This window comes from Myotis yumanensis, unplaced genomic scaffold, assembly GCF_028538775.1.
Source record: "Myotis yumanensis isolate MYYU_CA2020_CCGP unplaced genomic scaffold, mMyoYum1.0.hap1 SCAF_21, whole genome shotgun sequence".
Lineage (NCBI taxonomy): Eukaryota > Metazoa > Chordata > Mammalia > Chiroptera > Vespertilionidae > Myotis > Myotis yumanensis.
This window is the reverse complement of record NW_027223772.1, coordinates 16000811-16017073: the sequence shown is the minus strand read 5'-3', so window position 1 is coordinate 16017073 and position 16263 is coordinate 16000811. Positions and strand designations below refer to the sequence as shown.

The 16263-nt window shown below is 55.9% G+C and overlaps 1 protein-coding gene across 7 annotated transcripts in view; it reads left to right on the top strand.

The window, feature by feature from the left end:
- The window catches only part of WNK2 (WNK lysine deficient protein kinase 2), a 122636-nt gene that overhangs the window by 31759 nt on the left and 74614 nt on the right, over nt 1-16263 (top strand). For all 7 annotated transcript variants that reach the window (XM_070400897.1, XM_070400896.1, XM_070400901.1 and 4 more), the window contains exons 3-7: nt 9755-9927; nt 10164-10384; nt 12213-12370; nt 14544-14632; nt 16031-16250. In XM_070400897.1, coding sequence (XP_070256998.1) covers nt 9755-9927; nt 10164-10384; nt 12213-12370; nt 14544-14632; nt 16031-16250 — 861 coding nt within the window. The remainder of the gene's footprint in view (nt 1-9754; nt 9928-10163; nt 10385-12212; nt 12371-14543; nt 14633-16030; nt 16251-16263) is intronic.

Genomic DNA, 16263 nt, shown 5'->3' with positions numbered 1-16263 from the left:
AGGCTCCCACCACCACTGCTGTACTGGCAGCCATCAGCCTGGCTTGTGGCTGAACAGAGCTCCTCCCATGTGAGAGTACCCTGACCATCAGGGGGCAGCTCCTGCATTGAGCATCTGCCCACTGGTGGTCAGTGTGTGTCATAGTGACCAGTCATTCCCAGTCCTTCTGCTGTTAGGGTCAGTTTGCATATTACCCTTTTACTATATAGGATAGAGGCTTGGTGCACGGGTGGGAGCCGGCTGGTTTGCCCTGAAGGGTGTCCCAGATCAGGGTGGGGGTCCCGCTTGGGTGCCTGGTCAGCCTGGATGAGGGGATGATGGCTGTTTGCAGCTGGTCGCACCCCCTTTAGGGTGGGGGTCCCCACTGGGGTGCCTGGCCAGTCTGGGTGAGGGGCTGAGGGCCGTTTTCAGGCTGGCGGGTGACTGAAGCTCCCAACCTCTCCTTTTTTTCTTTTTTGTTTTAATTCTGGGATTTATTTACCTTCTATGGCTGTCACTGGAGCTGAGAGCCGGCTTTAGCTCTGAGGCTCAGCTCCAGCTCTGAGACCTTGGCTGCTGAAAGCAGGTATCTGGGTTAGTTTGGCTTCTATAGTTGAAACACTGTTGCAACTCCAGCTCGGCTGGCTGGCTGAAAGCATGGGGTTTGTTTAGCTTCTATAATTGCAACATTGTTTCTTAGAGTGCAAGCTCAGAGCCCAGCAGCGGCAGGCAGGGAACCTTGGCTTCCTCCTTCACTGGAGCAAGCAAGCCTCCTGTTTGCTTCAGCTGCCTGGCTGCCGGCCGCCATCTTGGTTGGCAGTTAATTTACATATTGCCCTGATTAGCCAATGGGAAGCGTGTCGGAGGTATGGTTAATTACCATGTTTGTCTATTATTAGATAGGATATATAGACTAGAGGCTCGGTGCACGAATTCACGCACCAGTGGTGTCCCTTGGCCTAGCCTGCGGGATCGGGCTGAAACCTGCTCTCTGACATCCCCCGAGGGGTCCCGGATTGTGAGAGGGTGCAGGCCAGGCCGAGGGACCCCACTGGTGCATGATCAGGGCCATGGAGGGAGGTGGGAGGTTGGCCAGCCAGGGAAGGACTGCGGGAGGGCTCTAGGGCGTGTCTGGCCTGTCTTGCTCAGTCCTGATAGGCAGGATCCCAGCAGCAAGCTAACCTACTAGTTGGAGCGTCTGCCCCCTGGTGGTCAGTGCACGTCATAGCGAGCGGTTGAGAGGCCTTAGCATATCATTAGCATATTATGCTTTGATTGGTTGAATGGCTGACTGGTCGACCGGACACTTAGCATATTAGGTTTTTATTATATAGGACTGGGGCCCAGATGAATTCATGCATCTTGAAAGGAACTGTGGGCTGTGAGGCAGCGGTAGGCACAGGGGCGGGTCTCAGCCCATCCTCTGCGCCCCCGCCCAGCCCCTCCCACCACAGCCCCTGGTCCCCTGTCTGCCAGCAGCCCCACTCCCGCCGCCGCTCCCACACACTGATGGCGCCAGCTCTGCTCACACCTGCTGATGGTGCAGAGTGTGATTGGGGCCGGCGCCAGCAGTGGGTGCGAGTGGGGCTGGTGCTGGCAGCGGGTGTGAATGGCAGCTGCTGCCTCGATCGCCCCTCAGGAGCAGAGGGAGGTGGAGAAGCCCTCAGGGGTGATCGGGGCTGGCAACCACCACTCACACCTGTTAATGGCACCAAGCAATCAGTGCCGGCTGTGGGTGCTAGCGGGGCCAGCACCAGCAGCGGGTGCGAGCGGGGTCATCGCTGACAGTGGGTGAGAGAGGTGGCTGCTGGCCCCGATTGCCCCTCAGGAGCAGGGGGAGGTGGAGAAGCCCTGAGGGGCGATCAGAGCCAGCAGCAGGTTCAGGTGCCGGGCTGGACTGCGGCACATGGGAGTTTTCAGTAACTACTAGAGGCTCGCCCCAATAACAGCAAATGGCGCCCCACCTTGGTCTGGTGCCCTCCTCACCTGCTCCACCATCCCACTGCGGCCAACGCCCACCATGTTCTGCGCTCTGCTGCCTGCTGCCGATGCCTACCATGTTCCGTGTGCGCCCCCTGGTGGTCAACGCACGTCATAGTGACCAGTTGTTCAGTTGTTTGGTTGTTCCGCTGTTCGGTCTATTTGCATATTAGCTTTTTATTATATAGGGTAGTTCTGCTTTCAGCTCAGGAAAATGCTGTTTCTTTATCTCCTCTCCTTCCTGATTCCTCTCCTTCCCTCTGAACTCCTGGTACATGTTGTCAGGACTTTCATCTGGATCTCCATGTTTTGATGTTTCTCTTCTATTTCTCACATTTGGTTTTGGATGTTTTCTCTTTATTTTTTTGACACTTGGAAAGTTGAGCACTGACTGACATATAATAAAACACATCTTAAGTGTACAAGCAGGTGTATGTATTGGGGTGACTGCACCCAGTTACCTGCACCTGCCCCCCAGAGGCAAGCGCTGCTCTGATTTCTACCCCACAGTTCTGCCTTTTCTGGAGTTTGGGGTTGTTGTGAGTGGAGCAGCTCTGAACCCAGTGTGCCTGTCTTATGTGGCTGCCTGTTTCTTTTTCTTGTGTGGGTATCTGGTGGGGTGTGACTAGGGCTAGAGCTGGGTGTGTACCTGCCAAGGCTTCTTTGAGGCTTGTGCCACCTGCACTTCCAACAGCCTCGTGCCAGAGGGCTCAGCTTCAGCACCATCCAGGGTTGGAAGGACGCTTCTTGGAATGACTCTGCGGGTGGGTGTGAAGCGGGATCTTGTGATTGTAGCTGGATTTTCCTGATGACTCAGGATGCCAAGCGCCTTTTCATATGCATCTTTTGTGTCACATAGCCATTCTGCTCTTGTTGTTGTTGAGTTATAGTGGTACCGTAATAAACCTAGTTATGAATAAAGGAAAGGAGCAAAGGGAAGGCCAAATATTATAGCCATTTGTTCAGCTTTGCAAGGGAGCCACCCGTCAGGGGGAGAATAGACTCATGACCAATAAAGTCTAGGTGAAATAGGGAAGGTACTAGCCATCAGTCACACCTGGGAACAGGTCCTTGGCCAGAATGGGCGTGGCCACTGCACGAGCGGGAAGATTGGAGAGACTTAATCTCCTAAACAAAGGAGTTCTCCCTCTTGCCTTCCTATGCTCCTGGTTCCTCAGGGGCTCTCTCATGCATCTGCGCTCCTGCATTCATCCCCGTGGTTCACAGCCATGTGGACCCAACACACAATGGACTGTGGGACTGCAACTAGCCTGATGCTACATGGACCCAGTTCCAACATGGAACAGGAGCTCTGCACACTGGCTTTGCTTCTAGTTCTACTGAATCCGCAGCCTCACATCTTCCAGGACTGGGTTAAAGGAAAGGGTCTTTAGAAACCCAAGGATTTAATTCCACACAAATAAAAATCATTCATCCGCCCATGTGAGTCACAGAAAATTATTTCTCTTGAGATATCATAAGGGCACGACTCCCAGTGCTCAGGGGGGAAGGGGATACCTCACTTCTGGTAACAGCAGGAGTTCATATGAGTCCCTTGTCAAATACTTGCTTGGGAATAGTTTCTCTCAGTCTATGGCTTGACTTGTATTTTCTTAAATATTTGATGAGTCAAATATGTCTCCATGTTATCTAGATTAAAGTTGACTTTTTGACTTGAAGACTATTATGTTAAGTGAAATAAGCCAATTTGAGAAAGACAAATATCACATGACCTCACTTATTTGTGGAATCTAATGGACAGAATGAATTGGCCAACAAAATAAGACCTGAAGCATGTAGGCATGGAACAGACTGTCATATCTCCATATAGGGGTGGAGGACAAGGAGAGCTAAATCAAAGAACTTATATCTTACTAGAGGCCTGGTGCACGGATTCGTGCACCAGTGGGGTCCCTCGGCCTGGCCTTCGCCCTCTCCCAATCCGGGACCCCTCAGGGGATGTCAGACTGCCGGTTTTGGCCCAATCCCCGTAGGCCATGCTGAGGGACCCCACCGGTGCATAAATCCGTGCACCAGGCCTCTAATATGCATATAAGATCTTTGGTTAATCTCTTCCCCCCTCCCCTCTACCCTCTGAGATTCATCAATCTGTTCCATGTTTTCATACCTATGCATTGAGCATCTGCCCTCTGGTGGTCAGTGCACATCATAGCTACCGGTTGAATGGTCGCTTAGGCTTTTATATATATAGATATGCATAGGCCATGGACACAGGCAGTAGGGTGGTGAAGACCTGGGGGGTGGGTAGGGGCTGAGCGGAGGTGTGTAAAGGGGGAAAGAATGGGAGACATCTGTAATACTGTCAACAATAAAAGAAAATAAAAGTTGACATTTTGTACTTAATGTTTCATTGGATTACAGAATATCTTATTTTTAAAACATTGAACTTTAATTTTCAAGAATTCTTGATTGTTCCTTTTTAAAAACTTTTATTTATTTATCTTTTTTTAAAATATATTTTTTATTGATCTCAGAGAAGATGGGAGAGGGAGAGAGAGATAGAAAGATCAATGATGAGAGAGAATCATTGATTGGCTGCCTCCTGCACACCTCCTACTGGGGATCAAGCCCGCAACCTAGTCGTGTGCTCTTGACCAGAATCATACCTGGGACCCTTCAGTCCACAGGCTGACGCTCTATCCACTGAGCCAAACCGGCTGGGGCTATTTATCTTTTCTTTTAAAAAAATCTTTATTGTTGAGGGTATTACAGATGTCTTCCTCTTCCCCACTTTGTCCCCCTCCACCCAGTCCCCGCCGCTCCCCAGGTGTTCATCATCCCACTGCCTGTGTCCATAGGTAATGCATATATGCATACTAGAGGCCTGGTGCACGAATTTGTGCATGGGTGGGGTCCCTTGTCCAGGCCAGCGATTGGGGCTGATTGGGGGGCGGGGCAGCTGGCTGGGGGGAGTGACCGCAGGAGGTTGACCAGCGGGGGGGAGGGAGGGACCGCAGGAGGTTGGCTGGCGGCAGGGGGTCGGGGGGACTGCGAGAGGTTGGCCAGCCAGCCCCCCTGATCAAGACTGATGAGAGAGCTGGCTGGCTGGAGAGAGGGACCGTGGGAGGTTGGCTGTGGGAGCGCACTGACCACCAGGGGGCAGCTCCTTCATTGAGCGTCTGACCCCTGGTGGTCAGTGTGCATCATAGCAACTGGTCCTTCGGTCGCTTAGGCGCGTATATATATATATATATATATATATATATATATCCTATCTACTAATAGACAAACATGGTAATTGACCGTACCTTCACTACACCTCCCATTGGCTAATCAGTGTAATACGCAAATTAACTGCCAACAAAGATGGCGGATAATTTGCATACTGCAGGCAGGGCCGGACAGTGCTATCCGCCCACCCTGCCGCCAGCCGCTGCCTGCTCTGCCGCCCACCAGGCCTGCCATTCATGTGCGCAGCCTGGCGGGCGGTGGGGCCTGCAGTCCGTGTGCGCGGCCCAGCGCCCGGCGGGGCCTGCAGTCCGTGTGCGCGGCCTGGTGTTCTGCCCGCCCCATGCCCCGCCCTGCTGCCCGCCAGGCTGATTGTGATCCGCCCGCCCCGTCCAACCGCCCGCCGGGCCTGCCATGTGTGGTGGGCAGCGGGGGGGGGCGCCGCGGCAGAGGGCCTGCCATCTGCCACCCGGGGAGCTGGCCTAAGCCAGCAGGTGGTTATCTCCCAAGGGGTCCCAGACTGTGAGAGGGCACAGGTCCGGCTGAGGGACACCCCCCTCACCCCCCCACCCCACCCCCGCCAGTGCACAAAGTTTTGTGCACCAGGGCATGCATATATATATATATATATATATATATATATACACACATATATATTTTCCTTGGTTAATCTCTCCCTGCCCACCCTTCCCTCTGAGATTCATCAGTCTGTTCCATGTTTCCATGCCTCTAGTTCTATTTTATTCATCAGTTTATTTTGTTCATTAGATTCCTTCTTTGTTTATTTTGATTTTTAGATTCAATTATTGAGAGCTATGTATTTATTGCCATTTTATTGTTCATATTTTTACCTCCTCTTCTTTCTCCTTTTTTCTTTCTCCTTCCCCTCCTCCTCTTTCTCCTCCTCCTCCTCCTCCTCCTCCTCCTCCTCTCCTCCTCCTCCTCCTCCTCCTCCTCCTCCTTCTCTTCCTCCCCTCCCCTCCCCCCCCACTTTGCCCTTTCAACATTATGTGTAATACTGGTTTGGTGGTGAACTTCTTTAGCTTTTTTTTTGTCTGTGAAGCTCTTTATCTGACTTTCAGTTCTAAATGATAGCTTTTCTGGGTAGAATAATCTTGATTGTAAGTCCTTCCTTTTCATCACTTTTAATATTTCTTGCCACTCCATTCTGGCCTGCAAAGTTTCTGTTGAGAAGTCAGATGACAGTCTTATGGGAGCTCCCTTGTAGGTAACTGCTTTTCTCTTGCTGCTTTTAAGATTCTCTTTTTGTCTTTAAACTTTGACATTTTAATTATGATGTGTCTTGATATGAGCTTCTTTGGGTTCCTCTTGTTTGGGACTCTCAGTGCTTTCTGGACTTGTAAGTCTATTTCTTTCACCAGGTAGGGGAAGTTTTCTGTCATTATTTCTTCAAATAGGTTTTCAATATCTTGTTCTCTCTCTCCTCCTTCTGGCACCCCCCCCCCCCCATGCGAATGTTGGTACGTTTGAAGTTGTCTCAGAGGCTTCTTACACTATCTTCATATTTTTGGATTATTTTTTCTCTTTTTGCTCTTCTGATTGGGTGATTTTTGCTTCCTCATATTCCAATTGTTGATTTGATTCTTGGAATCCTCTACTCTACTGTTGAATCCCTGTAAATTATTTTTTTAATTTCAGTTAGTGGATGCTTAATTTCTGACTGGTCCTTTTTTATGTCTTTGACATTCTCACTAAGGTCCTTGAAAGTCTCACTAAGCCCCTTGAAGCTCTCTTTGAGTCCTTTGAAGCTCTCATCAAGATCCTTGAGTAACCTATTGGTTTTGAACTCTGTATCCAGTAGTTTGCTTGCTTTCATTTCATTCATTTGTAACATGTTTCTTTGTCTTCACATTTGGGCTGCTTCCCTGTGTTTATTTCTATGTATTAGGTAGAGTTGCTATATCTCCTAGAATTGGTAGGGTGACCATGTATAGTAGATGTTTTGTAGGGCCTAGTGTTCAGCCTCCCCAGTTACCTGAGCTGGGCACTCTAGGTGCACCCCTGTGTGGGCTTAGTGTACAGTCTTGTAGTTGAACCTCTATTGCTGTTGGCCTGAAGGTCAATTGGCTATGAGGAGCAGCTGGGAATACAGTGGAAGAGCGGCTGTGTAGGAGGCACCCCTATGGAGTAGGACTTGCTTCATTGGGGCTTTGGTGCTCACTGAGTCTGCCTTTTGAGTGTGCCACTTGTGGATGTGTAGAGTTGTAGTCTGGTATGGCCTGAAGTTGTCCACCTGGTGCACTGGCTCTAGGGCCTCTCAGGAGGTGCTAAGTCAGCCACTGCCTGGGGCCACCCGGCAATAGATACAGAGAGGTCTGCAGAGGCTGCTACTTGTATTGGGCTTATAAGTGCCCACACAAGGCCCAGCTGTGAAGCAAGGCAGGCTGGTGCTAGTGCTGAGTCTTGAGCCTCTTACTGATATGTTTGGGGCATGCTGACACCAGCTACTGCTTGTTTGAGAGATTTTAGCAAAGTCTGAAGCCTGAGCCATGATAGGCCATTCATATGGGAAAACCACTGCAAACAGCTTGGGTGGGGCTGCAAATTGGATGGGGCAGGGTCTCAGAATCACCAGGGCGGAGTGAACAGTGTGTTCCAGCTAGTGAAAACTCAGATATGGCTGCCAGTCAGCTCTGTGACACAGGAGGTCCCAGCACAGGAACAATGACCCTTGTGAGCTCCCTGATCTGGGAGAAAGCTGCCCCCGAGTTCCTGCTCCAATACCAGACAGTCTAGTTCCTCTTCGTATGTCCCTGGGCCCCCCCAAGCCACCTGGTGCTGGAGCTCAGAAGATGTGATTCCGTGTAAGTCCGTGTGCCTTGTCCTTTAAGAGGAACACCTGGGTCTCCAGCAGCCTCTGTGTCACTCAGCTACAATCCCTGCTGGTTTTTACAGCCCAGAGTTATGGGAACTTCTCAGCTCTGGAACCCTGAGCTGGGACCCCTTGCTCCACATGGGAGGCCTTTGCAGCTGAGATCTCCCTCTGATTTAAAAAACACCACAGGTGGGTGCTGGACCAGCCTGTTCCGTGCCTCTGCCCCTCCTACCAGCCTCAATGTGCTTTCTTCTTTACTTCTCTTGTTGTAGGGCTTCCATTCAACCCAATTTCAGGCAGTTCTGAATGATGTGGTTCTGTCTTTTAGTTGTAATTTTGATGTGGTTGTGGGAGGTGGCGAGTACCTGCGCAACCATCTTGGTTCTCTGGGAATTTTGATTGCTCCTTTTTCAGTAGAAACTTGCTCTCATTTATGTGTGTCAGCCTCTTGGACCTTCGAGCACATGAGCTAGATGTTCTCGAAGTTGTCTTTGTTTTCTCCTGGTATTCCTTTGCTCTGGGGTGCTCGTGCCAGCTGGGCCCACTTGGCATGGCGAGGCTGATGGGGGGTTTGTGGGATGGGGCTGGTTTGTGGGGAAGGGTGCCTAAGGCTCAGAGCACCACTTGGGATAGAATCCCGTAACCCGATGACCTCTATATGACCCCAGCCCCTCCCCACCTCCTCTCTGGATTTGTTGGAATCTTTATGCCTTTGGGCTCTTTTGGAAATATCCCCAGAGTCCAGGCCTGTGTTTCCTTTCAGCTCTGATTTCTCCCACCATCTGTCCAAATGCACCTCTTCTGCTTCCTGCAACTCCTCAAAGCTCCCTGTTCACTCACAGCTGTGTTCCTGTTTCCTGGGGCTCCTTCTGTGGGAGGGCCAGGCGTGTGCTGCCAGGCTCTGTGGGCTCGCTGGACTGCGACAGAGGTGACATTGGGGGCCATGTGCTCAGGATGTGGGAGAAGCGTGCTGGGGCCTGCGGAGGTGAGGTTGATCTGTGAGGCGAAGTTAGATGCAGAAGGCTGCTGGGATGGACGAGGCAGGGCCTGGGTGGTGGCTGGCGCGGGGTCAGGTGTAGCCTTTGGGCAGGCTGCTGGAGTGTGTCCCATGTGCTGAGGGTGTGGGTGCAGCATGTGTGCCTGTGCCAGCACCGACGTGGGCGTGGCTGGGACCCTGGCCTTCCTCCTCTGCCGTTGGCTCTGGTCTCTCCTGGTTTCTGGTTGTGATGCTGTGGTCATGAACCGGCCCTCAGAGTCCCATGTCAGTGCTTCCCTTCGGCAGCGCGAGATCCCAGGTGCGCCAGGAGGCACCCTCAGTGTGCGCAGGGAGGGGAGCATTGGCACTGCAGTGGCTGGAGGTTGCTCTGGCTCTGGAGATCTTTTTCTTTTTTAATCCTCACCCAAGGATATGATTTTCATTGAATCTAGGGAGAGAGAGAGAAACATCAATGTGAGAGAGAAACATGCATCGGTTGCCTCTGTGTGTGCCCCCACTAGAGATTGAACCCACAACCTGGGTATGTGCCTTCACCCAGGAATTGAACTTGTGACCCTTCAGTGCCCTGGGCAACACTAACCAACCGAGCCACACCCACCAGGGCAGAGCTCTTTCTGATGAGCTAGGGGCTCCTCCTCAGGGTGGGCTCTCCCCTCCCCCTCCCCCTCCTTTGTGCTCCCTGAGCAGGAGGAAATGAGGGAGTGACCCCCTGGGATCAGCAGGCTCTGTGAAAGGCCATGCCCTGTCCCGCTCAGCTGTGCCTGTCTCTCTAGGACCGGAAGCTCACCAAGCTCGAGCGGCAGCGGTTCAAGGAGGAGGCCGAGATGCTCAAGGGCCTGCAGCACCCCAACATCGTGCGCTTCTATGACTTCTGGGAGTCCAGCGCAAAGGGGAAGCGGTGCATCGTGCTGGTGACGGAGCTGATGACCTCCGGGACGCTGAAGACGTGAGTGTGTCGCCTGCCTGGCCGCCTGGCCCACCGGGGCCTCAGGGCGGGCTCGGCCCAGGGTGCGGGGCCCACAGCAGCCGGTGGTCCTGCCTGGTGTCTGGTCAACACTCCTGTCTCACAGGGTGCCCTGTTGGGTGACAAATGCATGGCCCGCCGCAGTGGGAAGCCCTTTCACACATGAGTAGCTGGTGACCAGCAGCCACCCCCCCCCCCCCCCCCCCCCCCCCCCGCAGGTACCTGAAGCGGTTCAAGGTGATGAAGCCCAAGGTGCTGCGCAGCTGGTGCCGGCAGATCCTGAAGGGGCTGCTGTTCCTGCACACCCGGACACCCCCCATCATCCACCGGGACCTCAAGTGTGACAACATCTTCATCACTGGGCCCACTGGCTCCGTCAAGATTGGCGACCTGGGCCTGGCAACCCTCAAGAGAGCGTCCTTTGCCAAGAGTGTGATAGGTGAGCTCAGCTCTCCCAGGCCCTGCCACCCCCTCTGCCCCCTCTTCCCCTCAGCCAGGCTGTGGCCTCCCGGGCCTGCGTGGGGCTGTGGGTCAGGTGGTGAGGCTGGCGCCTGTGGGCTGTGGCGCTCAGGAGCAGGAAGGTGGCCTGAACAACAGAGCGATTCGGGGACTCCGGCTGGTGAGGCTGGAGCGCCCTCTGCAGGTGGGGAGCCGAGGTATTTGGGGCCTGGACTGAACAAGGGTTTGGGTGGGCGGGGTCTGGGGCTTCACTGTGGATGCGGTTTACTGGCTGTGTTGGCCTCTGCCTCTCTCTTCCTCCTCTGAGAGCCACTCCGCAGCCTTTCTGGGCAGAGCCCTCAGAGGAAGGGAGAGGGAGAGAAAGAAATATTGGTTGACTGCCCCCTGCACGCCCCCTGCTGGGGATCAAGCCCGCAGCCCCAGGCATTGCCCTGACTGGGAATCTAACCTGCGACCTTTTGGTTCATGAGATGATGCTCAACCACTGAGCCACAGCGGCCGGGGCCCTGGCTGCAGTCAGGGGAGACAGGTGCGTCTGGCCTCTGAGTGTGGCCAGAGTGGGGTCCTGGCCAGCAGGGGGTGCTCTTTGTCCACAGGGTCTAGGCCTCAGGCAGTGGCTCTCCTGGCTTTGCCGAGAGAGAGCTTGGAGGGGCTTTGGGGCAGCTCTTTATGGGGTTCAGGACACCTGGAACTCACTAACGTGCTGCAGGGCTCGACGGCTCCCAGTGGGGCTCCGTGAGACACCACAGAGATAGCTGTGTAAATCCTCAGCTGAGGACATGTGATTTGAGAAAGAGGGAGAGATAGAAACATCGATGATGAGAGAGAATCATTGGTTGGCTGCTGCCTGCACTCCCCCAACCCAGGCATGTGCCCTGACCGGGAATCGAACCCGTGACCTTTCAGTGCACGGGACGATGCTCAACCATTGAGCCACGCAGGCCAGGGCTGCGGTATAAACATTTTGAAGACAACCCCCCTCCCGCCATATGCTTTCTAACACAACAGCTAGTTCATGGTATTTTGCAGCTGCTTTTTAAAAAACTTGGACCTTCAGAAAACCTCCCATAGTCAGTGGAGAAGTTAAAAAGTAGCCTCACTGAGGAGGATGCCCTTTGTGTTTAGCTTGACAGATGCTCAGTTGGACTTGTTCACACAAAAGGAGTGTGATTATTAGAGCAAAAATTTGTTAGAGAAAAACTAAAAAAAACCTAGACTAGTGTCACTAAGGAAAACCGCTGTCACAGCTGCCAGATGAGTCCCGTCTGTGCTCATGGCCGCGCCCCGTGAGGTCAGCGTGTGCACACGTGTGTGTTTTGTGTACTTTGCTCTGCCTGTGGTAAGTCTTCACGGCCTTAATTCAGAGTGAACATCATTTTAAAGCCTTGTGTCTTGGAACGCATGAATGGTCTCCACCTGGTACCTGCCAGCCAGTGCCCGTGCCGTGCCGTGCCGTCCTGCTCTGCTGCCCACGCTCTGCCGTGCGATGGGCCTGTCGGGATGTTGGGGCTCTTCTGGGTTTTTGCCATCTCAGCAGTTCTGTGGTGGCCACGGGTTTTGTCTGCTCTGGTTCCCTGGGCCTGCGGAGGGGAGTGCGGGCTGTGCTCTGCCCCTGAGAGGCACCCAGCATTTCCCAGCTCTGTGGGCTGGTCCAGCCAGAAGCAGGAGGGTCCTGGGTGGGTTTTCGGGAACCTCTGTCTACAGAACAGTCCTGTTTGAGTCAGGGTTCCGGGACCTGCTGCCCGGCACGTGGATGGGGCGGGGCTCTGGGCCGCTGACCGCTGACCTGCACCTGTTGCCCGGCACAGGCACCCCCGAGTTCATGGCGCCCGAGATGTACGAGGAGCACTACGACGAGTCCGTGGACGTGTATGCCTTCGGCATGTGCATGCTGGAGATGGCCACCTCGGAGTACCCCTACTCGGAGTGCCAGAACGCCGCGCAGATCTACCGCAAGGTCACCTGTGTGAGTGCCGCGGCGAGGCCTTCGGAAAGCACAGCGCTGAGAGGAAGGGCCGGGCCTTCTCCGATGGGGAAGGGGGGGGGGGGGGGGGGGCTCGGGCTCCAGCTGCAGGTGGAGCCGCAGCAGCAGTAATGCGAGTGCTGCGAGCAGTGCCTGGGGCTGCCAGGGCCTCAGTGCTGCAAGGCTGGAGCCCCTCCCCTGGGCCATGCCAGGGGCCGCGGGCGTGTGTGTCTTCTGGATTTAATCAGACAGGCCACCCATTCTCCCCTGCAGCCGTTCTGCCTGGGGGAGCGCAGCGGGCGTGGCTGTTCCGGGCCCTAGTCGGTCCCTGGCTGCCTGCAGCACTGGGCGGGCTCCCCCCAGACAGAGCACTCCCTTCTGTAGGCTCCTGGCTTCTGCAGAGGAGCCTGGTTCTTGCCACTCCAGCACCAGCCCACTGCACACTCCCTAGCCAGCCTGGGGTTCGCTGGCTCTCGCCTTTGGTTCTCAGTTCTGAGTTAGTGGTCACGCGTGAGCTCTGAGCCCCTCCTGCTTGCTGCTCGGGCTTCGGGCTTTGAGGAGGAGAGCAGGGCTCTGGTTGGAGGCCCCGGGGCAGGTCAGGACCCACAGTTGGGTGCAGCTCCCTGTGCTGCTGGCAGGAAAGGCTGTGGGCAGTTCCTCCAGGGTGGCGGGGCCTGAGAGATGCAGGTTCATGCGGGGCCTTGGTGTTGGCTCTGGGTGTGGGAGGAGCCGCCTGGAGACCCTCATTCTGGTCCACCTGCTGACCTGGGGAGATGGGCTGAGCCCCGAGGGCGTGCTCCTCGGCCACCTGGCTCTCCCAGCAGCCCCACAGCCCTGTTAGGCCCCAGAAACAAGCCATGGCCAGGTCCCGAGGCGCCTGTGGGACCCATGGTGGTTTGGGAAAGCAAGGCACAGCCAGACAGCACGTCCCCGAGGAGGCAGCGGGCAGCGTGTTCCTGACCCTCAGTGTGTCCTCGGGCCAGTGGCACCGTGCTCCTGCCGTCAGCTCACTCCTTGTGCACCCGCACTCGGCTCAGGCTCGGGGGGATCACTGTGCCCTCAGCTTTCAGCTCCCCTGGCTCCATGCAACGAGCCCAGACATGGCCCCTCCAGAGCCGTGCCCTGTTCTTCTGGCACAGTCTTCACCGGCTTTGGGGGCTCCGGTTTCTCAGATGTAAGTGGCAGTGTGCCCACCTGCCTGTGGTGGTTCCTCAGACCCGCCCACAGGGTCCTCCCTTCCTCCCGGCAGCGGGAAGCCTCTTGCTCTGTGGCTTCGGGGAGAGGCACAGCTCTTGCCTCCACGGGGAGCCCTCTCCGCTCCTGAAGCCCAGGGTCAGACACAGAACGACCCCCATTGGCTACGGGTGTGGTCCTGGGGGTCAGGGTTTGGTGGGTGCAGTGGGGCCTCACCTGGACTGCGGAGTTGTGGGGCATTTTCTGGTCTGTCCCCCCTCATGGTGGGAAAATGCGCTCCCCATTCTATACATGAAAAAGGACATCGGGACGGCCCTGGGAGGGGGGTCTTGCTGAAGGAGAAAGAACATGATGGCTGAGCCCTCAGTGTGTTTAAATGTTTAACCACCGGATGTCCCTCAGGCACCCCCTCGCTCCCGCAGATGACAGAGAAACCCTGCGGTCTGGCCCCGCCCTGCGATACTGTGCGCTTTTGCCGCACCGTGGCCAGGCTGCACGGTGACTGCCCGCTGGGGCACTGGCCCGTGTGGATGCTTGGCACACCCTGCCCCTGCCTAAAGGTCATCTGGCCTGGTCGCTGCCACAGAACTGGATGGTGGAACTGAATAGCACAGTCGTTTGCAAAAGCCTTGAGCTACGGGCCTGGGAAATCAACCCTCAGTGGGCCAGGGTCTCGGTGGCCCTGCGTCAGCCGCAGTGACTACGGATCTTGCCCTTAGCGCCCCTGAGCAAGCGTGTGGGGGAAAGGCTGACCTGGGAGGGGCCTTTCCTCCAGCCTCCAAGACCCTCGGGCAGACCCACCAGCCCCGCCTCCTCCATTCACCAAAGTGGGTGAGGGTCCCCACTTCCTTCCCCAGCTCACGCCCACCGGTCCCCACCCGAAGCCGGTGCACTTCCTGCCTGGTCCTCGGGGTTAGTGTGAGGAGAGTGGGGGCCCTGGAGAGCCCAGTTCCGCGTCAGGTGACACTGCTCATCTCTGCAGGGCATCAAGCCGGCCAGCTTTGAGAAAGTGCACGACCCCGAAATCAAGGAGATTATTGGGGAGTGCATCTGCAAAAACAAGGAGGAGAGGTGAGTTCCCAGCGGCACCGGGCCGCTGAAATCTTTCCAGCTGGCCTGCAGAGAGCTTGGGCCATGGGCGCCAGCCCGCTGCAGTCAGTGGGACGCACTGGAATACACTCCTTGACCTTGGGGACTGTCCTGGAGCCCTCTTTCCATCTGCTGGGAGCTTCTGGCCCACCAGGGGGCTCCTGGGGCCTCGCTCTGCCCCTTGCCTTTTCTGTTTTCTCTGGTGGATCCGTCTGTTCCGGCTTGCAGGATGCCCCTGTGCACATCCCATGCATCTGTGTCTGATCCATCCAAACCTCCTGCAGCTTATCATGTTCGAGTCCGGGAGGCCGCCCAACCGCCCGCCTCCTCAGGTGGTCTCAGGCCTCTCCCTCAGCTGCTCAGCAGGAAACGAGGCTGTGCTTTGAGCTCTCCTCCTGCCCCTCTTCCCGTTCCTCCCTCCCTCCCCCTGCGCCCCTCTCCTCTGCCTTCCCCCTGCCCTTCCTTTCCTGCCCATCTTTCCCCTCCCGTCCTCCTCCTCTTCCTCAGCCCTCGCCTCCCAGCCCCATGTTCAGTCACTGTGCCCAGGGTTGGTCACTGCCATTCTCCACAGCCACCGTCTCTGGGGCAGGGCCCTGTCCTGGTCCCTGGGCACTTCTCCTCCCCTGCAGGTGGTCATGTTTTGTTCGTTTAAGGAGAAATACTAAAAAGTGTGAGCTATAACCCCTATCAGAACAGTGCAGGAACACAAATAGGGTGGGAGAATCCTCGCACAGACCCTGTGAGACCACCTCCTAGCCATGACGCCAGCGCCCGCCAGGACCTCGCCCGGTCCCCTGTGTGTGCCGGCCCCGCAGGGCTGGGCCCTGGAGCTCGCAGCCGTGGTGACCAGAGTTGACCCTGGTGGAGGCTTGTTGGGACAGTGCATGGATCCATTCCTGCCAGACAGCCGCTAGTGTTTGGAATGGTGGGGGGGGGCGGGGGGGGGGCGGTGGGGGCAAAGTGGTTACCATGGCAACTCCCAGCCGCTGCGCCTGCCCTGTCCTGAGGAGCTTCCAGAAAACCCCTGAAGATGGTTTCAGATTCCAGGTCCCATTCAGTCCTATGGAGCCAGGTGTCTGACGCCGGGCTCCCTGCCCCACAGTGGCCCATGTCCGCACTGCAGAGCCTGGCTGACCGGCCCTCCCTGGGCTCCTGGGCTCTCACCCTGGGCATGCTTTCTCTTTATAATTAGAGAAGAGCCTCAAATGCTGCCCGGTGAGATGTGTCAGGAGCCATCTTGTCCCCCCAGGAGGCAGGGCGGGCACTGGTAAGCTGCTCCGTGCCCCCTGGAGGTAGAGCAGTCGAGCAGGTGGTCCAGATGGTCCAAAGAGCGGGTGGCCTCCACCCCAGCAGGTGTGCCCTCAGCTGCTCCCTCCCCAGGTACGAGATCAAGGACCTGCTCAGCCACGCCTTCTTCGCGGAGGACACGGGCGTGAGGGTGGAGCTGGCTGAGGAGGACCACGGCCGGAAGTCCACCATTGCCCTGAGGCTCTGGGTAGAGGACCCCAAGAAACTGAAGGGCAAGCCCAAGGACAATGGGGCCATAGAGTTTACCTTCGACCTGGAGAAGGAGACGCCGGACGATGTGGCGCAGGAGATGGTAAAGTGATACT